Here is a 26,092-nt window from a genome sequence, read left to right as displayed (position 1 = left end):
AATATTGGAGAGCGTTAAGTTTGAGAATCTCTTTGCAATCACATTTGAGGTGTGGGGAGGTGTCTGTTGTGTTTTGTGATGACCACTAATATAGCTATCAAAGCTGGAAGTCAGTGGTTTGTGGATCATTGCAAACTAAATTTTGTATGTGTGATGTAAGTCTAAAACCTAACAAATAAACATAGGAAGTTTGTGTAAGATTGGCGGGCATGCCCTTTCCACTAGTCAATTTTAATTTTTTTGCCATGAAATGTTGGTGCTGAAGTGAGCTGAAAATGAAAGTATGGATTTCTCAAATTTAACTCATTCTTAGTGAAAACTTGTGTATGTATTTACTTTATATTTGCATAACCAAAAACCAGTGAAAGGGTCAAGTAACTACTGGCTTCACCCTGCAGCCCTTTCTTAAACCCTATTCTTACAAAGGGATCCACAATCTGCTAGTATGGTCCCTTATACCAGCCTGTAGTTCCTCTTAAAGACAATAGGATTCCTGTGATGACATTCAGTACTACAGACCCTTACATTACTGGATTATGCCTTTTAGGTAAAACTCCCACTAAAGTCAGTGGAGGTTTTGCCTGATGTAAGGAGCCTGAGACTGATCCCTGTAAAGAGAAATTCTCTCATATATATGAAATTCTCTTCGCCCATTGCCTCCTTTCCCTTTTTGAAAGGATCAGAAGACAATACCACTTGAGAGTGTCACACACAGGATCAGGCATTCTTTTTGAACTTTGCAAAGGAACTTGGTTTTATTCAGTTATGAGATTCCTAATCTATTGTTTTTTTTACAAATACAGGAAAAATATGTTTAGGATCAAGCACTCAATATTAACTTTAAAGTAGATCTAAAATGCGGCTGAAATGTTAAGCATTCCAAAACACAGTTCTGTTTAGAACTCTTTGCTATATAATGGAGGTATTGAGTTCTGCTAGTATCTTTTTTTTTTTTTTTAAAGGAATGTGGTTGAACATTGAGGACCAGACCTTGAGGTCTTTACTCAGTTTTTACTCCATCAAATACCTGTTGACTGACTGACAATAACAATAGTGTAAAAACTGGGTAAAACTTCAGGTCTTTAGATAATATACATATTTTGGTTGTAATCCTTATTTTTGTAAATTATCATGAAATAAGGAATGCATGTAAGAATGAACATGCATATGTCACTCTTGAAGCCTATTGCCTGGCTACTAGGGCCTGATCCAAACCTATTGAAGTTGCTGGGAGTCTCTGCGTTGATTTCAATGGACTTTGGATCAGGACATTACTTTCACAACATGTTGAAAGTAAAGCAACTTTTCTATATTGGCACAAATGTCTCATTACCTTTTCTGAAAAAAGAAAAGAAATAAAAAGAATATATGTTGAGCATATATTTTAAATATATCCTTCCACATTTGCAGTGGTTGGCATTACTGACTATGTGGGGGCTTATTTTTTAAAAAGCTTGTATTATGTGTAATCACCTTTTGTACCATGAAACACCAGAATGTTGACATTTGTCATTCAATCCTAATTTGTTCCCCAACATATCTTGGTATAAAAATATATTGTATTTTTTAGTTTACTACTTGGAACTTTCAGTACCTTAAAAACCAATTCAGTGTATGTCGGATTTTTTTATTTTATTTTTTTAAAGGAACATAATTTTAGCATTTGCTAGTACCCTGAGACATGGTCTTATTCCCAATCTGCTTGGCCAAGGGACCCATGCCAGATTCAATTGCCGTGATGCTGTGTGGTGGTGGCTTCAATGTATACAGGATTACTGTAAAATTGTTCCAAATGGCACAGACATTCTCAAGTGTCCCGTTTCCAGAATGTATACTACAGATGACTCTCCTGCTCAGCCTGCAGGCACACTGGTAAAGATCATTTCTAATAAACTATTTATATACTACAAACATAATTGTAAGTAAATGAAATCCTAAAAAACCAAAAGAATCCCTGTTCGGCATGTTGTTCTCCTACTTAAAGAAATGTTTTTGCAGAGGTCAGCTTTTACTGGGGACAGCATTTGTCGTATTTTCAGGGACCATGTTTGCTTATTAATGGAGGGCTTCATGGAAGATTTTATAGCTGTAAAATCTTCCAGCTGTCATTTATGGTGGAATGTGCAGTAAAACAGGGATGTTCCACTTTTTGGTTGTTTGCCAAACGGTTGGATGACTCCTATCAAGCACACATTGGATGGAGGAGAATAAAACTTTTTGAAACAAGGGGAAAAAATGTCACCAGTTTTATTTCTAGCTTTCTCCATTTTTTTCAACATTTGAAATTTCAGATTTAAAAAAAAAAGAACTGGCCAACTCTAATTGACTGGATTCCTGTTGGATTTCATATAAAGTATAGTAATCTGAAAAGTTGAAGTACTCGGTATCTGGATATTTCATACAACCTTTGGTTTTTCTCCCTTGTCACACAAACAAACAAACCAGGATCAACCACTGTATGAAGTAATACAGGAAGCTATGCAACAACATATGCAAGGCATAGAATTCCGAGAAAGGAATGCTGGTCCACAGTTAGATCGAAATATGAGGGATGAAGGTAAATAACATGAGTTACTTAACTTGCTCATATATAGATCACTTATAGTGAAGTTCAAATGTGAGTAAAATTGTTGTACTGATTTTTTTTAGTTAAACTAATTTCTGCAAAACTTTTTACATCTAGTGCCTCTAACAATGTAGTGTTTATAAATATACATATGTTAACACTTTAATTTCAGCTATTCTAACATGAGTACTGTGTAAATAATATCACATCCATAACAAAAGCATTTGTGGTGGTTCTAGGAAGACCTTCACCTTTTTCTTTCTATGGTTCTTTAGAAACAAGCTGACTTCATTCTGATTTTCTTGCTGGGTAGGTTTTAATGTGACTGCAGGTGTCGACCATGAAACTGGTTTTGTCTTTGGAGGGAACCGCTTTAATTGTGGCACATGGATGGATAAAATGGGAGAAAGTGATAGAGCTCGCAACAAAGGAATTCCAGCTACTCCAAGGTACAACCTTTAAGTGTATTATGTAACTTTAGAATAAGTCAAAGTTTAGCCTCTTGCATAGTGAGATCCTTGCTCTTGGTGTCTATGCCACCAGTAATAAAACATGAAGAGTGATATGTGAAATATTCTGAACTCTTCCGAATTCTATTTGACTATTATAAAACATTAACAGAAACCTTCTGTGTACAATGCAGATTCAGAGGAAAAGATCATTGCAAAACATATTATCTGTTGACATACTCAGTTCAATATGCTATTCAAATATAATAACTCTTCATGTCTGATGTAAATTACACTGCTGTAGCACTAAATAATTTAAAAAGTTAATTGATTAGATGCTGTTGAGAAAATACCCAGTAATATTCTCTGTTGATGCGTGTTGGGGGATTTGAGTACTACCATATGTAAAACCTGAAATATTTGCAAAGGTTTCTTTCTTATCCTCCTTCCCTAATGCTAACATTAAAATGTTGTCAGTGAAAGCTCTGTATTCTGCTGACATCTATTCAATTTTAGATAGATGAAACATTTTTTTAAAAAATGTTACTATATGCCTGTAAACTGGTGCAGGCTCTCTGGCTTTGACCCAGGACAGGAGAAATAAGTTGGTTGCTCAGATCAGTTTCAGTTGTGAGAGTGAATCCAAAGGAAAGGCATTTGAACTATTATTGCAAAGCTTTCAGTGTCTTTCTACAAAATTGAATACCATGTCTGTTTGGTGGTTCTTTGAGTGCTTGCTCATGTCCATTACACTGTCGGTGTGTGTGCTCGCCGCATGCACCGGTGCCAGAAATTTTTCCCTCCGTAGGATCCGTGGGAGACTGGCTCTGGCGCCCTCTGGAGTGGCATGCGTATGCCTCGGTATAAGGAGTGCCACTGGCTCCCCACTCCCTCAGTTCCTTCTTATCGCCAGTGACCGTGCTGGAATGTCTCCTTGCTTTGGCAAGATTTCCTGTCTCTACTGTGTCTAGTAGTGAATTTGTTGTATATAGTTGTTTAAAGTTGTATAGTTTAATAATTCCCTTAGCGTTAAGTTAGAAATTAGTTGCATGAGGGACTCAGCCTAGGGACGGGGCATGCCCCGGTCCCCAGGCTTCAAACCATGTGACTGTTGCAAAAAGCCCATGATCCCCATAGAAGCTGCCTAAAGTGTTTAGGGTAAACCCACGTGAGCGACAAGTGTCGCATTTGCAAGATCTTCAGGCCATGGACCAAAAAGGAGTGGGACATTTGTCTCCGAGTGCTCCTTACGGAGTCGGCCCTCGCACTGTCCTCAGAGCTGATGAGATTGGACTCTGCTCCAAGCACTGCGGCCTCTGTGCAGAACGCGCTACTGGCACCGACCTCTGACTGGCACAGTCCCCATCCTCAGTACCAGCTAAAAAGCAAAGAAAGGCCGGGAGAGGGTGTTCTCCTATGTCCCGTAAAGGGAAGGAGAGAGATGGAAGAGAGCAAAGACCTGTGCGGGGCAGCTCTTCACCTCCGGACAGTGGCCAGGCTCGGACTCCCACAGAGCTGTCGAGCCCACTTCAAGACCCGCCCCCTCACCCTGGGAAGCGGCAGAGGCACTTGGCACCTGGCAGTGCCGTCTACTCTGGAGGCCTTTCAGGCCACTAAGGACATCTGTCCCTTCCGGTGCTGGTCACTCCGGCCACTGAGGTGCCCCATTCAAGGGGTAAACCTGTCTTGGGACCCTTCCAGTTGTCTCTATCACTGCAGCACGATTCCTCACTGGGTGCCCTGCCAGCACTCACCTGAACAGTGCCACCAGCCCCCCAGATGTGGGTCAGCTCACCTGCATAACAAGCAGGCATTTTGAGGATGTGTTCGAGGGTGACCTTCCAGCCTGTGGCGTGGATTCTGCTCCCCTGTAATTTTCCATTTGTCACCCTTCCTCCCTGCCTGAGCCACTATGACATCGGACCAGTGGGTCCTCAGCACAGTGTCAGGGGAATATACCCTCCGGTTTATTTCTATCCCACCCTTCCTTCTTCAGGGACCCTTCTCATGAGCATCTGCTCGCTCAAGAGGTTCAGGGCCTTCTGCAGGTGGGAGCCATGGAGGAAGTTCCTGTGCATTTGAGGGGGAAACAGTTTTAGTCCCGCTATTTTTTTATCCCAAAAGCCAAGCGGGGGGCGGGGGGTCTACACCCCATCGTTGACCTGCGGAGCCTCAATAAGTATCTTAAGAAACTGAAGTTTCACATAGTTTCCTTGGTCTCTATCATTCCTTCCCTGGATCTGGGAGACTGGTATGCTGCCCTCGACCTGAAAGACACTTACTTTCACACATCAATATTTCAGACACAGATGGTTCCTATGTTTCGTAGTTGGGACTACCCACTACCAATTTGCACTCCTCCCTTTTGGCCTAGCAACGGTGCCGAGGATGTTTATGAAATGCATGTCAGTGGTGGAGACCTACCTTAGACGTCGGGGTATCCATATTTACCTGTACCTCGACGACTGGCTCAAGGGCTGCTCCAGGGTCTGGGTTCAGAGCAGCATTGAGACGTTGCTTTTCAGGCTCTCAGCCTGTTGATAAACAAAAATCAACATTGATCCTGGTCCAACGGATAGATTTTATCAGAGCGGTGCTTGACTCTATCTGAGCCAGAGCACTCCTGCCAGACACCAGGTTCAGGGCAATGCCAGATCTGATTTGCCAGCATCACCGCCCATCCACTCACCACGGTCAAGGTGTGGCTTATACTATTGGGGTACATGGCAGCATGCACCTACGTCGTCTGACCTGCGAGACTCAGGCTGCGTCCCATCCAGTTGTGGCTGGCATTGGTCTACTCCCCAGGCAGACATCACCTAGACAAGGTCATCACGATCCCCCTGGGGGGACTTACCTCTCTATTTCTCAGGTGAGCCGACCCAATTCTTGTGTTGGAAGGTGTGCTGTTCGTGACCCCGTGACCCATGGTCTCCCTGATTTCAGATGCATCCAACCTCAGTTGGGGAGCGCATCTCGGTACACTGGGGATTCAGAGGTTATGGGAGTTCAGAGCCATCTGCCTGACTTGCGGTGTCTTCCTTCCCTAGCTGTCCAGTTGAGTGGTGCAGGTGTTGACAGACAACACGGCATCTAAGTTCTATGTCAACAGGCGGAGGGAGCTCGATTTGTTGGCTCTGTGCCAGGCAGCCCTCCATCTGTGGGACTTCTGTATCCAGTGGGCAATCCACCTGGAAGCCACCTTCCCGGCATCCAGAACGTGCTGGCAGATCACCTCAGCAGGTCCTTCTTCTCTCGCCATGAGTGGTCCCTTCACTCAGAAGTCGTCAGAATACTCTTTCAGAAGTGGGGAGCTCCCCGAGTGGATCTCTTTGCCACCAGACAGAACAGAAAGCGTCATGAGTTTGTTCTCCAAGGCCTCAGCAGAGGCTCACTATCCGATGCCTTTCTCCTGTCTTGGTCAGGAGACCTGATGTTCATCTTCCTACCACTTCCAATCATCAGCAAAGTTCTCTTGAAAATCAAGATGGACAAGGCACGGGTCATTATGATTGCCCCAGCATGACTTCACCAGCATTGGTTCGGCGCGCTCATGGACCTGTCCGTTGCAGCCCCGTGGCTGCTTCCCAGCCGCCCAGACCTACTCTTGCAGGATCACTGTCGACTCCTGCACCCAAACCTCGCGTCTCGCCACCTTACAGCTTGGATGCTGCGTGGCTGAATCCAGAGGAACAAGCTTGCTCTAGTCAGGTACAGCAGGGTTTTTTGGAGAGTAGAAAGCCTTCCACCAGAACAACTTACCTGGCGAAGTGGAAGCATTTCTCCGGCTGGGCATGGGAGTGGAATATCTCCCCGACCCAGTCATCTCTGCAGTCCATCCTGGATTACATGCTTCACTTAAACCATCAGGGTCTCTCGTCTTCTCTTTGATCAAGGTGCACCTGGCAGCCTTATCGGCCTTCCATCATCACATCCATGGTAGATCGGTGTTCTTGCATGAGATGTCTATCAGGTTCCTGAAAGGCCTTGGAAGACTTTCTGCCGATCCGGGACCCAGTTCCCCAGTGGGACCGTGACCTGGTCCTCTCCAGGCTCACAGGTCCACCCTTTGAGCCTATGGCTTCTTGTTCCCTTTCTCATTTGTTGTGGAAGGTTGCATTCCTTGTAGCTATTACCTCGGCGAGACATGTCTCTGAAATTAAAGCCCTCGCTTTGGAGTCCCCATTCACGGTATTCTACAAGGACAAGGTCCAGCTGTGGCCCCATCCAGCCTTGCTGCCAAAGGTGGTGTCACACTTCCATGTCAACCAGGATATTTTCTTTCCTGTGTTCTGTCTAAAGCCTCACAGGACCAATGAGGAGAGGCGACTACACCACTCTAGATGTCAGGCGCACCCTGGCTTTCTACCTGGAGCACATCAAACCCTTCCGCAGATCGACCCTTGCTGAGTTAGATGGATGCCATTTGAGTAGCTCTCTTCTTCCCAGAGAATCATGTTGGACATTTTGTTTATCATCTTCAGGCCTGTGTGATGAGACTATTGCCCTTCCCATCCCACCTTATTTTAATATGTACATGAGGCCACTAGGAGAGAACCGTAAGTGATATGATGCTGTCACTATTTGGATGACTGGCAACTAAATCTCCTTTTTGCCCACAATAGTCACTTGTGTTTTTAGTTTCTTGGCAGAAATTGAAAATTGAAGTATTCAATCAGAGCAAGTTGGGTTGGGCTCATCACAGATGCTGGGAGGTAATGGATAGTGTTTGGGGTGGACATCAGGAATGGTGTCTGCCTCTGTGTATGGATTTGTCAAGAAGTTTCACTTTCTAGAGCATCAAATGTGATTTTTAAACTGACAGTAATGAGTGTTTTTTTTTTTTAGAGGTTTGAATACATTCACGGGGGGAAAAAAATCCTCAAATGTTGGTATCTGCATAAAAAGTCTGTGACCTAATATCTTCCTTTTAAGTTTCTTCTTAAAAGCAGCAGCTGTTCTTTTTTCATCTTAGAGATGGATCTGCTGTGGAAATTGTTGGCCTATGTAAGTCAACTATTCGTTGGCTGCTGGAGTTGTCAAAGAAAAAAGTGTTTCCTTATCAGGGAGTCACCATAAAAAGGCATGGTAAGCAGGTTTATCTCACAAATGTGTGATCAGTGTAGAACCATGATAATTGAATCAGTGGACCAGGATCAATATTGTCTTGCAATCTGTCTACCTTGTGAACATTTTAATAAATATTATGTTTGGGGAATGGGTGTTCATAAAATTCAGGATAAGGCTAATTGTTGTTTTGCATCTAAGTAGCAAAATCTGTGCAAAGCCCACAAAACACACTTTTTTTGTAGAATATCTAACTAAACCTCACTAACCCAACTTTGCGCTTCTGTGGGGTATTGATATGGCTATGAATTCACTTGTTCGTTTGAGCTGATTATGACAGGAGTTATAAGACCTCTGAACCCTTAAGTGAAAGATTAATTTTTAGTTTTGTACTGTATGGTCATCTTATGATGATTTCTGGGGAGAATTCAGTACATATTACTGAGATTGAATATATAAGCTGTTTAAAAACTCTTAACCTTGGGAAGCAACTGTGTTAACTGTTCCTTTATGCAGTACTATACCCCAGCCCCAAACCCAGTCCCAGACCTGCCGTGGCCGGGGGAGAGGCGTCCCTCTCCCGGCCCCAACCCAGCCCCGGACCTGCTATAGCAGCAGAAGAGGCGCCCCAGACCTGCCATGGCCGGGGGAGAGGCGCCCCAGACCTGCCACGGGTGGGGGAGAGGCACCTCTCCCCTATCAGCCTAGTTGCTGCTGTGGGGAGAGAGAGCTAGGGGAAATCCTCTCTCCCCGCTGTAGCCCCAGGACAGCCTCCATGCCAAGCCCCTCATCTCCGGCACCACCTCAGAGCCTGCAGCCACAGCCTTTACCCCCACACCTCAACCCTCTGCTCCAGCCCTGAGCCCCCTCCCACACTCCAAACCCCTCAGCTCCACTCCCGCCACATGAATTTTGTTATGTGCACCAATATGGAGGTGATGTGTCACCCATCACCTCCATATTGGTGCAAATAACAAAAGTCATTAGGCACATGCGTAAGGAAAAATTAGAGGAAACACTGGTTACATTCCTATGTCCACCCAAAGACTTGTGCCTCCATTTTGTATTTATTTTTGGAATGGCTCTTAGATACGCAGTGTTTTTGCAAATGATTATATGTAGTACATGTAGAAAAAGATCAGCTGTTAAGTGGGATTGTACAGGTTTAAGTCAGTACAGAATTTAAATCATAACATTTGATTTCTAATGTTAGTGTTTTATATACTCTTTTTTTAAGAGACTCTAAAAATGATAGTGCAATTAGATATTTGTTTAATACATTGCTTAAAGGAAGAAAAGTCCTAGCTTTTGGCAGATACAGCAAAAAGCAAGTTGGTTTGTTCAGCAACAAGGGGAACAGAAAATAAATGGCTATCGATGTCCCAAAAGCAACCAGAGTAGATAGGGTAACACTAGAAGTAAGTCATTTTACATGTCTAGGGAGTAAGAAGTCCAGTGATGGTGGCACCATGCTAGATGTCAAGCACTGAATATTAAGAGCAGAAGGCAACGTTAATAAACTTTTGAAAAGATTTGGAAAAGTAGTATGATTGCCGCTAACAGAAAAATACAAATGTTTAATGCTGGCTTCATGTCTGTCCTCCTTTATGGAGCAGAGTCATGGAAATCTACAATAGAAATTGATAAGATCAACTGCTTTCTCAGACATTAGTATATCTTCAGAGTTCAGTGAAAAGAGTTTCTTGCAACACTGAATTTGTTCTCCTTAGAATTTCTAATGTAAAGTATCAGATGTGGTAAGAAGACAATTATGGGGATATTTAGGAAACGCTTTAAGGATGTCACCAACACAACTTCCATGTCAAGTGATAATATGGACACTATCTGGAAAGAGAAGAGGGCAACTTAGAGAAATGTTACATGGAACAATGGAGAGAGAAGCCAAATCCATCAGCATGACTCTCAGAAGCCTGAATAGGCCAATGAAGATTAAATTAAATGGCGGAAACTGGTGGATGCCCTATGCACCTAAGATAGCAGGAGGATAAAGAAAAGATATTTGAAGGAGAACCGTGAAGTGGCTTTACAGATGATTACAGGGAGCTCCTCCCAAGCATAAAGGGCAGCATGGGAGAAAGCATAAAAATACTTCTTTGAAAATTTTCTATAATTTCAGAGTTATCTGCCAATGATGGTGTTTCAGTCACATTATGTATGTCACATAGCCACCATATATCACCTGCAGCAAAAAGGAAAAAAAATCTCCATCATCCAGAAACAACCATAGATAAGTTTGTGATAAGAACCAGAAGATTACTAAAAGAGGTAATTGATGAAAAAATTGCCCAGTTTGTTTATGCAACAAACTCTCCTTTCCGTATGATTGAGAACCCACACTTCGTTAACATGGTTTAGTCATTCAGACCAGGATATGGTCCACCCAACAGAGCAGATGTCGCAGGCAAATTGCTAGATGAAGTGTATGAAAGAGAAATTTGAGCAGTGTGCAAAAGGTCTAGAGGGTAAAATTTGTTAACCTGAGTCTTGATGTGTGGAGCAATGTCCACAATGATACTTTTGTATGTGCTTGTGTGACAACAAAATAAGGGAATGTCTTCCTTACAGAAACAATTGATACATCAGGAAATGCACACACAGCAGAATACTTAAAAGAAGTAGCAGTAAAAGCTATAACAAACTGTGGGGGGAAAAAAAATCAAATGTCTAGTACGCGCTTGGTCACTGACAATGCTGCAAATGTATCCAAGATGAGAAGAAATTATTTAGAAGAGAGTGAAGAGAGTCCCAAGCTAATAACATACAGTTGCAGTGCTCATTTGATGCACCTCCTAGCCAAAGTCTTCAGTGTTCCAGAAATAGAGGTGAATGTTGTTGAAATTGCAAAATACTTTGCAGCAGCTGCTCTGAAAAAAGTGGGAGGAACCAAGCTAACTCTCCCACAAGAGGTGTGATGGAACTTAGTAGTGGACTGTTTTGAGCACTATATCAAGAACTGGCCTAATCTGATGACAGTTTGAGAACAAAATCGTGAAAAAATAGATGGCACTGTCACAGCCAAAGTTCTCAACTTTGGGCTTAAGAGAAAAACACATGCTGAGTACCCTGAAGCCTATTTCTGTAGCCTTGAACACAATGCAGGGAAATAGCTGTTTTATTGCTGATGCTGTTGAAATTTGGAAGGAACCGAGTGAGATCTTAAAAAGAAAAATATGCAATGATAGAGTTAAATTACAAGCATTAAAAAAATGAATGGGACAAGCACTATCTCCAGCTCATTTTCTTGCAAATATTCTCAATACTCGGTACCAGGGTCAAACCTTAACTGCTGAAGAAGAGGAGTTGGCTATAACATGGACATCCCAGCAATCATCCCTCCATAATGCCAACTATAATAATCTTCAGAGCTAAGGGTGAACCATTCAAGAAATATGTGTTTGCTGATGATGTTTTAAAGAAAGTCACACCAGTGAACTGGTGGAAGTCACTTAAGCACTTGGATTCAGAGACTGTTGAAGTGATGATCTCACTTTTAACAGCAGTAGCTTCTTCTGCCAGTGTAGAAAGAATATCTTCTTCCTTTGGACTACTTCATTCCAAATTGAGAAAGCGATTGGGACCTGAAAAAGCAGGAAAGCTTGTTTTTCTTTTCCAGATTATGAACAAACAGGAAAATGAAGGTGAAGATGACCTAGTTAGCTGCAGAAGCCAATATTTTAAGTTTCTCATGTGGACCTGGCTGACAGTCGATTTAACTTTTGTTTTTTGTTTTTTTTAAACATTTTAAACTAGTTTTAGTTAAAAACAATTTTAACAAAAACAAACCTGATTTTAAAAAACTTGAATGTTTAACTAAATTCAAAAATTCACATGCTTCTTTTGTTAAAATATTATGTTTGCTGTTGAAGAAAAAAAATCTAGACCTACATAACGTTGTTGTTTTTTAATTTAAATAAAACAATTTAAATGTCTGGTGGTGATCTCCTCCTAATACAGCATGGCAAGAAAATCCTCCAAATATTAATGATTAACCTGTTGAATTGGAGCTAGTTCACTTCCCAATGACTTCATAAATATCTGCTTCAATTACCTTTGTTAAATGAAATAACCAAACAATCATTCATTTTCTGATATACCTGTAAAATTAATCTGAAAAGTTTTCAAAATAAATCACTTAAAAATGTATAGTGTTTACCTTCTAAAAATGGAACCTACATCTCTCTTGAGTTTTGAAGAATATGTATTAAGGTTATAACAACCAACAAGAATGCACTTTTATGTAGAAATCCATGATTTAAATCGAGTCTTCCTGACTAGTGATTTAAATCATGATTTAAATCAAATTGATTTAAATCAAATGCACCCTGCTAATCTATTGTTTAGTCAGTTTGCGGTGGGTACCGGTCAGCACTGAAAGGCTTTAAAAGGGATATCTGTGGAGAATAGGAACACCTTTTTAGCTTCATTGAACTGAGCTTTTTAGAGGGATAAGGGTGGAAAAATGATAAATACTTAACCTTAAGGAGTCTCTCAAATATTGACAGGTATCTGTGTTAGTTGTTGTAAAAGTAGTAGTCTGCTGCCCTGTCAAAATGTGTCCTGAAAAACTACAGATTTATTTACAGAGCCGTTTAACAATTGTTATATATATAACAGAGGCTACTACTATTAGTTTTCACCTAAGGAGAAAACCCAACCTAAAAAACCAAGCAGATCTGATGAATTCATAGTTGGTCTATGTTTAAATCACATCCCAGAGGAAGGACAGACTAGGCATAAACAGATATAAAACAAGATCTTCTACATCTCATTTTTCAGCAAAAAATGCAACATTTACTCCCTCCCAATCCCTGACCTTGGATTCACTTAGCTCTTGTCCATCTTGATGCAACAGTTTAAAAAAAACTGAACTGTATTTTTTAAATTCTATTTAAAAACTAGTTCATAATAACAGTTTAAACACTATTTTCTGGTTAGTCTGGATGAGGCATAATATGTGCTAGACTGCAACCTAACTAGTAGAGCCTGGTTTAACTACACCATTTCTTAAAATGGCTACTCTCCATCCAGACTAACCAGGCAAACCCTTTGGGCCTGAACCAGTATTAAGCCATGTTTTAAAATCTACTCCCTTAATACTGTTTTATTCCCAATATTGATGAGATTTCAGTTCACACTATCTTGGGAAAAGGGAGAAGAATTTCCCATGCCAGCTCTTGAATCTAGATAGCCTGCATATCCTTGAAAGCATTTTGGGGGCATTGGCATAACCTTCAGTTTTCACGTTTATAGTAATCTACACATTGTTATAATGGCCATTCCTTATTTTATCAGCAGCTGTAGAAGTCTCTTAAGACTTCAAGTATGCAATAGTCAATAATATTTACAAAACTAAGGAGAGGAGTAGATTTATTGCCAGAAAACAAATCCTGTATATTAACATTTTTCAGGAAAAAAGGAAACCATCACATATGATGAGTGGAACAGGAAGATTCAAGGGCACTTTGAAAAGCTGTTCTTTGTTTCTGAGACCCCAGGAGATCCTAGTGAAAAACATCCAAATCTGGTTCACAAGCGTGGCATATACAAGGACAGCTATGGAGCTTCAAGTCCATGGTGCGACTACCAGCTCAGGCCAAATTTTAGTATAGCAATGGTTGTGGTGAGTGGAAAAACATGTTCAAAGTCACAGCTCCTTTAACTATTTTGATTGAATTGAACTAAACTTGCATGAGGGGGTTCATTTGCATGGGGTAAACCAGGAATTACTTGGAATACACTTGTATCTTTAATAGAGTAGTGGATTTTTCTTTAATAAACTTTCAGCATTGGCCCATCTAGAACCTCTTCCAAAGGACTAACCTAATTATGTTTGGGCCTGCTAACCAATGTGTCATTAGGATAAATATAAAAAGGCACTTCCTATATTGAAGATGTGTTTGCAGGATGCTAATTGAAAATTGCCATTTTTTGTTTGTTTTGTTTTGTTTAATCTCTTTATGGAATTTGTGAGAAATCCTGATACATTTTAAATCTATTATAAAGGGCTGTAGCTCTCTCTGTGAGCATATTGAAAAGTAATAGAAATGTTTGACGTGAACTATGCAGTTTGTTGATTTCATAAAACAATACTATTTTTTAAATGCAAAGTTCATTGGTTAAATCTGTTAATTGTGCCAGGCCCCTGAGATATTCAGTCCTGAGAAAGCTTGGAAAGCGCTTGAGATAGCAGAGGAAAAGCTGCTTGGTCCACTGGGCATGAAAACATTGGATCCAGAGTAAGCATATTAGAGATCGTTATGTGTAGTATGCATAGTTTTAATCATGCAACAAGACTAACAGTAAGAAGTTCACTATGATACGTTTCGTTAAGAATACCTCAAGAACTGCACTAGCTAATTACAGTATATAATATATTTATTTTAGTCAAGATTATTTAGCTGTTCTAAATCCAGTTCAGATTCATTTAGTTATTTACAAAAGTACCATTTTATTCACTATCTTGCTCCCTTTAGAAGCTGGTCATTAAATTTTTAAAAACTTCTAATAAAACTGGCTAGTATTAGTTTGAAAAAAGGCAGCACATAGAATTTTGAGCATAAGTTATGACAGAATTGTGACCAAAATACTATAGTTATGGACTGAACATAGAGTTCTATACTTATAGCTCTGTAGTTCATTGTATTAATACAATAGGCCTTGCATAAACTAACCACTGAAGAATATTAATGCTATAATCTAGTTAGGGCCAAGATATAATGGTCCTTCCTTACTGTGCCCTTGTGCCGTGCTGAGTACAATCTAACCATGTGAATTCATATTATTTTGAGTTATTTCTCTAATGCATTGCATATATTTTATTTAACTTGTTGCTTTGTCTAAATCCTGTACTTCCTTACAGTGATATGGTTTACTGTGGAGTATATGATAATGCCCTGGACAATGACAACTACAATGTTGCCAAAGGTTTTAATTACCATCAAGGACCTGTAAGCGCTAAAATTCCTGAGTTTCACATTAAATTAAAATTTGTTGATATCTCAAATTGATAGCTAACGTACTATCTCTTACATCTTTTTGTTTAGGAATGGCTCTGGCCTATTGGATATTTCCTTCGTGCAAAGTTATACTTTTCCAGGTTAATTGGTCCAGAGATGTACGCAAAGACTGTGTTTTTGATTAAGAATGTTCTTTCTCGCCATTATGTTCATCTTGAGAGGTAGGTCATCATACAGTTAAAATATTAATCCAAACTAGTGGTGTCCAATGTATTGCATTGCATATAAAAGATGTAAGACACACACAAATTTTCTTCAAAAAATGAGTTTGAGCATTTAAGACCTACAAAAAAGCACCAGTGATTTGGTGTTTTCTCAGTGTAAGTCACCACTATGCAGAGTGCCATTTAAGTCCTACAGCAGCCTTCAACATAGGCTAAACATTACTGCCTTTTTTTTTAACCTCTGAAATATTTAATATCTGCCCTATCACAAAGTGAGTGAACAATTTTAAAATCAGTCATGGAGAAGAATAAATAGAAAATATTTATTAAGAGAAAACAGAATTTGAGGTCTAAATTGCTAGACAACTTACAAAAAATGTGATGCAGAAGAAAAAATATGGATGTGTACTTTCAAAAATGCTAAATATCAATATTTTTCAAGAGTCTGATGATGCAATCAGTTTGAGGGCTGATCGCAACAGGTTAAGTAATGTAAGGAAATAACCGTTAAATTGTATAAAATGGGATTACATAACTTCTGAAGTTGACTGGGTAGGTCACATGAATGTGCCAATTAATCATTACTATAGAACTGCATTTCAGAAACTAATCACTTCAGTGCACAATGGAAATATTACTTCATTAAGAAAACAGAGGCATTTACTCCCCTACAGTGCATATGGCCTTCCCTAATCTCCCCCACCCCTTGCCTTTTGTTCTCTTATCCACTGTTGAGTCTTCCCTGTTCTTCCTGCAATATTTTTTCTCTATACACTTGTTCTTCTCCACTGTAATTCTGAATAATTCCCATTTTCACCCTTCCCAAAGCATTTCTAGATAAACAGAGATCCTTCAATATGCAACCCACCCAGTTCAATGGGTAGGAGACTTGATTGGACCTGCAACATTCTGGACAGCTTTAGAATAAAAGGAGAGAGTTTTCTGCCTCCCATTGTGTGCTCTGCCACCCATTGGCCAGCCAAAGGGAGATGGGAGCCAGCTGACTCCTTGTTCCCCAGCATTATCAATTTAAACCCTTGCATGGGGTTTCTCAAGCCTCTAACTCAATTTTATTTGAACCCACTCTTCCTTCCTTTAGTTATATAGAAGCATATAGTAGTTATATAGTAGTATATGAACTGCGTTTGAGGATGCTGTGGGTCTGACCAATTGCCTGTGTTAGGGAGAAGGAAGCAATTTTTCACATTGGGACCAAATTAGCTGAGGCCTAGCAGGTTTTTTTCATAGCATGATGGCAGTTAGGTTACATAGGAATAGCACCTGAGAAATCTAATATTAGGAATTTGTAGGAATGGTTAATTCATCATAGCTTTCGGCTGGTATCCATTGCAGATGAAAGGCCAAAAGGAACAGCACCATCCTCAGCCTCAAAATACAAAGACCAAACAAAAAGTAAAATTGGTAGTGCCGAAACTTGTGGCCTTGGGATGTCTGTGATTGGCAATCTGTAGTTTTATTTTCCTGTGTTATCTTTAATGTCTAATAGCAGCTCTCAACATTTCCCTTGTGTTCCCAGATACTTCGTTTCATTCAGTTAATGAAAAACTGAAGGTAGAAATGAAAAATATAAGTTTATTTAAAACAACTAGACTTACCATTTAATTTGGAAATCTTAAAATGGCTTGAAATATAATTTCATAAATAGCATGGATTAAAAAAACCAGTCAGGCTGGTAAGAACCTTATGCGCATGCACAAAATCATGCTGATTGCATTATTTCAGTATTATTACTTTCAAAAAGTAATAAAGTTGCACTGCAAAGATACCTGTACTTCTCAGGTTATTGAAGGCTCCCCTGCGTGGAGTCTCAGGAAGCTCCTGCAACATACACATGTTTTAGTATTACGATGTATCTTGTCATATGTTAATGCTCTCTTATTTTTATTTCACCACTTTAATGCTTTTGTAATATTTTCATTGTGTTTGGTATTTCTTCTTTTGTACACTTGGCTTAATTGACTCATACTTTAAAAACATGTTAGAAGTATAATCATAAAAGAGAAATGTTCTTTTAATTTATGAAATATAGCATTAATCATATTTTACGCTGGGATTTTTAATTTTTATTTATTTATTTATTTTTGGGGCCAGATCATCCTGGAAGGGGCTTCCAGAGCTGACCAATGAAAATGGGCAATATTGTCCATTCAGCTGTGAATCACAAGCCTGGTCAATTGCTGTTATCCTTGAGGTTCTTTATGACTTGTAAAAGTTGGCTTTGATTGCTCGGTAAAATTTGCTACGCACTTGTATTCAAAAAGTACAAATGAAAAGTTTGCTCATACTATAGTGAAAATGTTTTGCACAGTCATTTAAATAACTATGGTCTGATTTTTTCAAAGGTGCTTAGTATCTGTATCTCCCATTTACGGAAGAGGTATTTAAGGGTGCTGCTCAGCACTTCTGAAAATGAAGTCATTAGTATGAAAATATATACACACATACACTTGATACAGAAAAACTTATAAAGCAGCAACTTGGAGAATGTACACAAATGCATTTAAAATAGCTTTTGATTTGTACACATACTAAATTAAACTATATCCCCGTATAGCAAGATGTTAGAAGAATAGTCTGGTTCCAAATTAGAATATGAATGCCAAGTGGTTCCAAAAATCTGAGTTTAAACTCATGGGGTTCTCTTTTCCATATTTTCTGTTAGTCAATAGATGCTATGCACTCTCATCATGGGGTAGAATAGATTGTACTGTAGGTAGTATGATGTGTTTTCTGCTGCAGTCGTGCATTTCATAGATTGCACTTTCATTAGTGTTTTGTCCCTCTGTGTTGAACTGTGTGACTTTTCCTAACAATTTCTTCTCTTCCATGTTCAATTGAACACTCCATTAAAAAAATAGTTTTCACTCTTTACAGATAATGGTAGTAAATTAATATCTTCACAAACTTTAAATGAAATTTGAGGACAGTAATTCTGAGCAATGACGTGGATGTATCCTGTGTGAGATACTTAATAGGTTATTTTTTGTGTTGTGGGCCATATGGCCAAATTTTATTTCTTTAATTTAATTTGGCTTAAAATAACGTACATCTGTCAACAAATGTGTTCTACCAGTAGGAAACCAGAAGAAACACTTTATCATGCAATGTCCTGTACGTATATCAGGATCCAGGAGCCTACAGAGTTGGGTGCTGACTTAATGATGAATTTGAAAGAATTGTAAATTTATTTCAGTCCTTGCTTCAAGTAATCTTCACTGGGAGTGAAATTCTGGCTCTACTGAAGTCAACTGAAAAACTCCTTTTGACTTCAGCGGGGTCAGGGTTTCACTCCAGTTGCAGAAAGGGGGCAGTCTGATTCCAAAGTCTCTCGATGTGTTGCTAATAAGAGCAAGGGTACTGACAGCTGCCTGTTGCTTTTCTTCCCTTGAATGTTACTTCCATAAGAGTATTTGTTCTGTAATATATAGACACACAAATACCTTTACCTGATCTCAACCCAGCCTTTTCAAAAATTGGGGTGTGTGGGTGGGGTGGGAAATGTATCCATTTGAATCTTCTGCTGGTCCTTAAAGTAATGAATAGACAACAGTTAGATTGACCAGTAATGTCCTCAACATCACAGAAGGAAGTACAGCACTGCATTGTAGAAGAAATGGACTGACAATACAGATTGAAAATACAAACCTGCCCTACTTATTATTCTGCCATTCATATATATTTTACAGTCATGTTTTAAAATTTGCCCAACGCATTTAAAATTTGGTGTTGGCACATACCTACCTACTTCATGAGAATATACAGTTATAGGTATATTTAAGAACAAACTGCTGAGAGAAGCATTTAGGCAAGTGGACTAAAGATAAAAGTCCAGTGCAGTTTTATTTGTGATGGATTTCAGAGATTTATTTTATAGAAGCCAGAGTTTAGTTTTGTTCAGGTTATCATTTAAATTTATGGTACTTCATTGGTTACAGTTGCACTACTCAGATCACTTGGTCATATTCACTTTTTTTTTAATCTAACCACTGATTTTTATGTGTGACACGTGGTAGTTTGGATACATGAGGTAATATCATGCTTTCCCCATATAGAATTTTTAGTTGAATAGAACTCATAGTTTAGTAATATAGGTCACTCTGTAGTATTAGTGTGTTCTTAAATTTTTATATAATTGACTTTCCTTAATATGGGTTCAAATAATTGGAAGTGATGCTTAAAGGAAATTTATCTTGTTCAGATTTTCTTTTGTGCTTCGGTTGTGAGCTGTTTGAAATGGATTCCTTAGGAAACTTTGTCATCTAGCCTGACAGATTTGCATAAGAGATGAGACAAAAACATAAGTTGAAAGGAAAATGATTCATTGTTCTGTTTAAAGAATAGCTAATTCTTTATACCTTTAGTAATCAGGATTTCAAAATTAGGTTCCAGATTATTTTGGTTCTTGAGTACAGTTTTTTGACTAACTGTATTTGTTGAAAAGTCAGCAACAACCCAGTAAAGAAAAATTTATATGCCTTCATAAATCAGCATGCCATTTTACGTGTTTCTATGTGCATTTGAGAAAATTCAGACAATTTTATTTTTGAAACATTTAATAATGATACATAAGGAACATAAGAAGTTACTGCTTTCCCATAAAATTATGGGTTTATTTCTAGCTTAGCTATTCATTACTGTGGTTAAAAGTGGAAAGTGTACAGTGGGTTAACTTGGGTGAGGGGGAGGTGGGATTTATTCAGTAAAGCTATCTTGAAATTGGAAAGAAGTTTGAAGAGCTATGATTGTTCTATATAGATTGGGATTATATTGACTGCAATAACAATCTCTAAATGTAAGAAATATTCAGGAGAAATTTTGCTTCAAAACTTTCCATTTTATCAAGGCTAACTTTAAAAAGTTTTGTGAATTGCACTGTTGACGTGAACATAATACACATTTCTCATTGCTAGTTTATTTTTAACTTAATTAAAATATTTAAAAAAAGAAATTACAGAGATGTACACAGATATATACATTATGCTAATTATGAATTTTGCAAATAGATGCGTGTTTAAAATGCTACTTCTGCACTGATTAACTGAATGTAATTCTAGTGACATACCTACTTTTAAGAATAAAGTAGGTAAAATTCTATATTATGGGCTGGTTTTGCTCATGGAAACAAAATTTAGATTTTAAATTACTACTCACCCCTTCTAGCTTTGATCTCAAACACTTTCAATGCTTTTGGTCAGACTGGACAATTTAAGAATAAAGTGAGGAAGTCATAGGCAACATTTCTTGAATTTTCCTCTGAACACATTTAAAATAGCTAGTTTATGACTTACATTTAATTTTGGAGGGTGGAGGGAAGAGAGAAGAACTGTTGATCTAATATTTTATTTTGTATGTTGGGCTTCAGCACCAAGTAAACCTGTATACAACCAAGTTACAAACACCTTTAAAAATAGTTGGTTGTAATTTAGAAATGTTGACTGATCCTGAACTATAGTGATACTAACACCATTTACAGTATAATATACTGTAAAACTTAATCACTCAAACTCGTGGTCAGTAAAATTCTTATTTTTGTAGGTAAACTGAGTGGGAACTCTGTACCTCTGCCATGTACCAATCTGTTTCTTGGTCTGTATGCTATAGAGCAGAAACTACTAGCATTGCTTCACCAGATCTTTTTTTGTCAATTCAAGTAATGTGCATTATTTCTAATGTTTTCATTTAATGGGTTTTTACTGATCAAAAATGGATAATTTTGAGAATCTTTAAAACAAGGACTCATTCTAGTACTGCATGTTGTAATATAAAATGAAAAGACTGAGTCTAGCATAGCAACTACTGAATTTAGAAAAATGTAATTCATTTGTCTGTGAACAGCATAAAATAAAAGTATTTAACAAAGTTGTGTTTTTCTTTCTTTGTCACTGTAGTTCCCCAACAGTAAGTTTTAAATCTTAAACTGTTAATGGCAAATCTTTTTTACAATTGTTGCTGCTGTTTGCAAATCCTGAAATCCTCTTACTTAACAGAAATGAACTGCTTATTGCCATTGTTTAAGCTGAAGATATAAAGCATCATTCTGTAGTTCACTTTTTTCACACATAGCTAGATATTTATATGTAGCTAATGATGACCCATGATGCCTATGTGCTTAAGTGCTTTAAGTCTGAATCCAAATATCTAAGTTGAAACAACACTATTACAAATTACCAAAAAAACAATGAGGATAGCAGTCTGTAACATACCCTGTTGTAAAACTCTTTAATGGACACATCTTCACCATGTAACTTGCTGTGTGAAGTCTCAAATGGTTAATGAAGTGTTCAACTTCAAGTTCTTTTGCCAAGGAAGAAAATACCCAGTCACATAAGCTTTTGATCTAAAGAAAAGAAGATTTCCACTAAAATGAAGTGTAGAAATTGTGTAGTTGGTCGAAACTAATTTCACTTTCGATTTTTAATTCAGATGAACCTTCTGAGGTCTTTCCCTGAAACTAAGCAAGATTACTATAAGGTAATTAAGCTAAATTGGGAGACAGTTTTCTTTATAATTTATATCATAACTTCTGCTAGAATGTGAGAATCCAGGAAGTATTGTACAAATAGACTTGTACCAATAGTCAAATCATATTACTGTGTATGAATCGGTGTCCAGTTACAGAGAGTTTTTCAAAACAGCACAATTATTAACTCGTCTTTTCATATGTAGAAACTTTGGATTCAAATCCTAAATCACAAATAAATGGAAATAAGACTACATGAAACATGTGCCATTGGTTTGTTAGCTTGCATTTTAGCCTTATTTCTGAGCCCATCACAAAGATGGTTTTCCAAAACTTTGTGAGGTAAAAGTCACGATTTCCATTTAGTAAGCTCTAAAAGAGAAGTGGAGAAGCAAAGGCCAATGGGGAATGGAGCCAGAATCCCTTTTTAAGGTTGATGAGAACCTCACAGTTTTGGTTCCTGACTGAAACTAAATATCAAGAGGACTTTTTTTTTTTGAGTTATCTATGCAGACTTAATTGAACCACCTTTAGGCATTGTCCAGTAAATGTACTTCCCTTCTTTAATATTTCCCAAACCGTGAACTGAATCCTGACAGAGGCTGTGCAGTGGTTTATTTAACTATACTTCTCAGTTCTTCTGAAAGATAGCACAAATGATCATTTGCTTCCGAGAGTATTTACCTGTCACTTTTTTTGGGGGGTGGAGGGGGGTATAAGGAGACCATGAACATATTACAGCCTGCAAAGGGGTTCTGTGGGAAACTCTTTTCTTGCTCTTTTTGCAGGATCTGTGGCTAGGCTGAGTAGAATTAAATTTGCAGCACTGAGTGTTTTCAAAATTCCAGTCATCCATTCATAAGTGGTCCCATTCTTACATTATTCCTTGCATGTGACCTCTGTTTAAACTGCAAAGTGATATTTATGAAACACCATTTTCCAACAGATATACTGTAGGTCTGTAGTGAACGCATTAATAAAAAATTATTATATGAAACTGTCAGTACATAGGAATACGTTAAGGCTGCCATAACCTTATTCTTATCCCCATTACTCTTGCCTTTGCAACATGCTTATATTTTGACTTTACGATGTATCTGTTAACATTGTTTCACTGCAAAGGTACACAATAAAATATCAATTTTAGTTGATCGGTTTCTATTAAGACAAAAATTTTCACAAGAGAGGGATCTTAGATGTTCTCTTGGGGAGAGAAAGCACAGCTAATTACACCTATTGCAGTAGTCAGTGGGTGTGGAGATACACAAAACATATTTCATCATGGAAAACAAAGTATTAATTCTCGTTTGAGTTTATGGTATAAGCGTGTAATTGCATGAGCATTTAAAGCAGGGGTGGGCAAACTTTTTGGCCTGAATCTCACATCTGGGTGGGGAAATTGCATGCTGGGCCATGAATGTAGGGCAGGGGAAGGGGGTTGGGTGTGGGAGGGGGTGCGGTGTGCAGGAAGGGGCTCAGGGTAAGGGGTTGGGGTAGAGGAGGGGGTGCAGAGTGCAGGAGGGGGTTCAGGGCAGGAGTGCAAGGAGGGGTGCTGAGTGCGCTCAGGGCAGGGGGTTGGGGTGCAGGAGGGGTGCGGCAGGGAGTTGGAATGTGGGGTGCAGGAGGGGTTTGGGCTCTGGCCTGGCGCCGATTACCTTGAGTGGATCCAGGGTGGCAGTGGGGCTAAGGCAGGCTCCCTGCCTGCCCTGGTCCTGTGCTGCTCCTGGAAGTGGCCAGCACCATGTCCCTGCAGCCCTTGGGGGAGGGGCAGAGGGTTGTGCATGCTGCCCTTGCCTGCAGGTACCTCCCCCAAAGCTCCCATTGGCCGTGGTTCCCCGTTCCCAGTTCCCAGCCAATGGGAGCTGTGGGGGTCAGTGCCTGCACGCGAGGGCTGAGTGGAGCCCTCTGCTCCCCCCCCTTCCCTCAGGGGCCACAGGGACTTTGTGCTGGCCGCTTCTGGGGCGGTGTGGGGCCCGCAGCACCACAGGGGTGGCAATCCCGTAGGCCAGATCCAAAGCCCTGACGGGCCGGATGCAGCCCGTGGGCCATAGTTTGCCCACCCCTGATTTAAAGTGAACAACAGAGTGGCATATTTCACATTGCTTACTAACAGAATATTTAAACCAAAAAGATCTCTGGTGGTAAATTTCATGATTTCACCGATATAAATCTGAAATGTCATTGTGTTGTAATTTTAGGGGTCCTGACCCTAAAAGGAATTGTGGGTGGGGGGGTCGCAAGGTTATTGTGGGGGGAGGTGCGGTACTGATACTGTTCTGCATTGCTGCTGGTGGTGGTAGCGCTGCCTTCAGAGCCGAGCAGCTGGAGAGGGGGAGCTGCTGGCCAGGAGCCCAGCTCTGAAGGCAGAGCCATTGCCAGCAGCAGTGCAGAAGTAAGGGTAGCATGATATGGTATGCTGCCCAGCTCTGAAGTCAGCGCAGAAGTAAGGGCGGCAAGACTGTGGACCCTCCCCCCCATAATAACCTTGTGGACCTCCTGCAACTCCCCTTTGGGTCAGGACTCCCAATTTGAGAAACACTGGTCTCCCTCAGTGAAATCTGTATAGTCTAGGATAAAAGTACCCAAAAGACCAGATTTCACGGTCCATGATGTGTTTTTCATGGCTGTGAATTTGGTAGGGCCCTACTCATGCCCCATTCTTGTATATTATGCCCTCAGGGGAGGCAGCAGCCATTCTGTTGTGGTTGTTGCCCCACTCTCCTACTTGAATAATCAAGGTATAGTTTGAGCTGTTTCTAAAATGCTGTGGGTCTGACCAAACACTAGTTTTCAGCTGTACTGCCAAAGACCCTTAGTGTAGATTCAGCTTATACCAGCAGCAGGAGTTGTTTCACTGGTGTAGTTAAACCATCTCCCCAACTGTCATAAGCTATGCCAGCAAAAAGATTCCTGCTGCTATAAGCTGTGCCAATATAAGGATTTTTGCCAACATACCTCTGAGTTCGGAGTGTAATTTCTCCCTCCCGCCACCTCTCCAGTGACATTGCTCAGCCACTAAAACTTTGTAGGGTTGACCTGGCCTCAGCATTGGGCTCAATCCTTGGGGTTAGGCTGAAAGGCCAACCCTGAAGATGTGCTTTTTGACATGGAGACTGTTTTAACAGCACAGTGGACCTAAATATATGTAATAGTAGATCTCAAAGTACAGGTACCCCTCCAAAGAAGGTATCCTTACCCACATTTTACAGATAGTGGTAATGCTTGCAGGGTTTTGGGTTGTTTTTTTTTTTTTTGGGGGGGGGGGGGGGGAAGGGTGTTGTTAGTATACCCTAAAATTGTGACCTTCACATTGAAACACAGACATGGGAATGGATTTTATTCCCCTTCATGTCCTATAAGGGATATTTCATACTGTGGATAGTTTTGACTTATGTAGAGCCTGCCTCAATATCTCATGGTTTTTATTTGGACTCTTCCCCTTCACTGTGAATTCATAAAGGTGATTTTTTTAAAATCCTTTCTAACTGTGTTGAAGCAATTGGTTTAAGCAGACTGAGTTTGCCAGTACAATGTACAAAGTGTCACTAATGGAGCAGATAGAAACTGGAATTCCTTTTCCTTGGGAAATTCTGAAATTTCAGAAACAATATTTCCAAATTGGAATGAAATCTCAAAGTTTTGTTTTGAAAAAGTCAGTGATGCTGTTAGACCTTTCTGAAACTTTTCTTCAGGCTCCCTGTGTTACCCTAGACTCTGAACAGGTGTGCAGGGAAACCTTGCCTAGTTCTTATCAGGTTTTCACAAAATTGTCACAGTCCAGTGGAATGCTTACCCTTTTAAATATCTACCATCAGAACACTGTCTATCCAGCTCTTGTCATCAAGTTATTGTAGGCTATATCTTGATTAACAGCAGTACTCCTAAACCTTTTGCAAGCTTCTAGCAATCTGAAAATAGGTGCCTGAAAAATCTGGCATAGTCAACAGCTATTAATCAACTATTCTATTTTGAAGTGTTTACCTATTATCTTAATAGTATTTGATAAAAGTACTTGGCTCAGATGGAGCAAAGAGGGGAACTAGGGTCAGACCAAAGATCATTTTTGTATAGTCCAGCTCCTGCTAAGTTTGTAATAAACATCAAGATAATTGCTAGCTTTAGTATTGAGCAATTTTGTGCACATAACTTTTCTAACAAGTGTGTTTTGACAAGTTTAAAAAAAATGACCTTTCTCATCATTGGTTCTTATTGTCTAGCCTCTACTGGAGGGATAGCTGGGTGGTTTGAGCCTCTTTAACCCAGGGTTGTGAGTTCAATCCTTGAGGGGGCCATTTAGGGATCTGGGGCAAAAATTGGGGATTGGTCCT

The 26,092-nt window shown here is 39.6% G+C and overlaps 1 protein-coding gene across 10 annotated transcripts in view; it reads left to right on the top strand.

The window, feature by feature from the left end:
• AGL (amylo-alpha-1, 6-glucosidase, 4-alpha-glucanotransferase) overlaps positions 1-26,092 on the top strand; it is a 66,681-nt gene that overhangs the window by 36,363 nt on the left and 4,226 nt on the right. For 7 of the 10 annotated variants that reach the window (XM_037906400.2, XM_043552853.1, XM_037906398.2 and 4 more), the window contains 9 exons: positions 1,647-1,872; positions 2,446-2,557; positions 2,880-3,015; positions 7,991-8,103; positions 13,512-13,723; positions 14,242-14,339; positions 14,963-15,050; positions 15,147-15,280; positions 17,396-21,163. In XM_037906400.2, coding sequence (XP_037762328.1) covers positions 1,647-1,872; positions 2,446-2,557; positions 2,880-3,015; positions 7,991-8,103; positions 13,512-13,723; positions 14,242-14,339; positions 14,963-15,050; positions 15,147-15,280; positions 17,396-17,513 — 1,237 coding nt within the window. In that variant the 3' untranslated portion in view covers positions 17,514-21,163. Of the gene's footprint in view, positions 1-1,646; positions 1,873-2,445; positions 2,558-2,879; positions 3,016-7,990; positions 8,104-13,511; positions 13,724-14,241; positions 14,368-14,962; positions 15,054-15,146; positions 15,281-17,395; positions 21,164-26,092 lie in introns of those variants that run through there. The other 3 variants (XM_043552857.1, XM_043552856.1, XM_037906404.2) reach the window with 3 other exon arrangements.

The sequence above is a fragment of the Chelonia mydas genome, chromosome 8, assembly GCF_015237465.2.
Source record: "Chelonia mydas isolate rCheMyd1 chromosome 8, rCheMyd1.pri.v2, whole genome shotgun sequence".
In the NCBI taxonomy this organism is placed as follows: domain Eukaryota; kingdom Metazoa; phylum Chordata; order Testudines; family Cheloniidae; genus Chelonia; species Chelonia mydas.
Note: the sequence above shows the minus strand (reverse complement) of the source record. Positions and strands in the feature narration are given on the sequence as shown.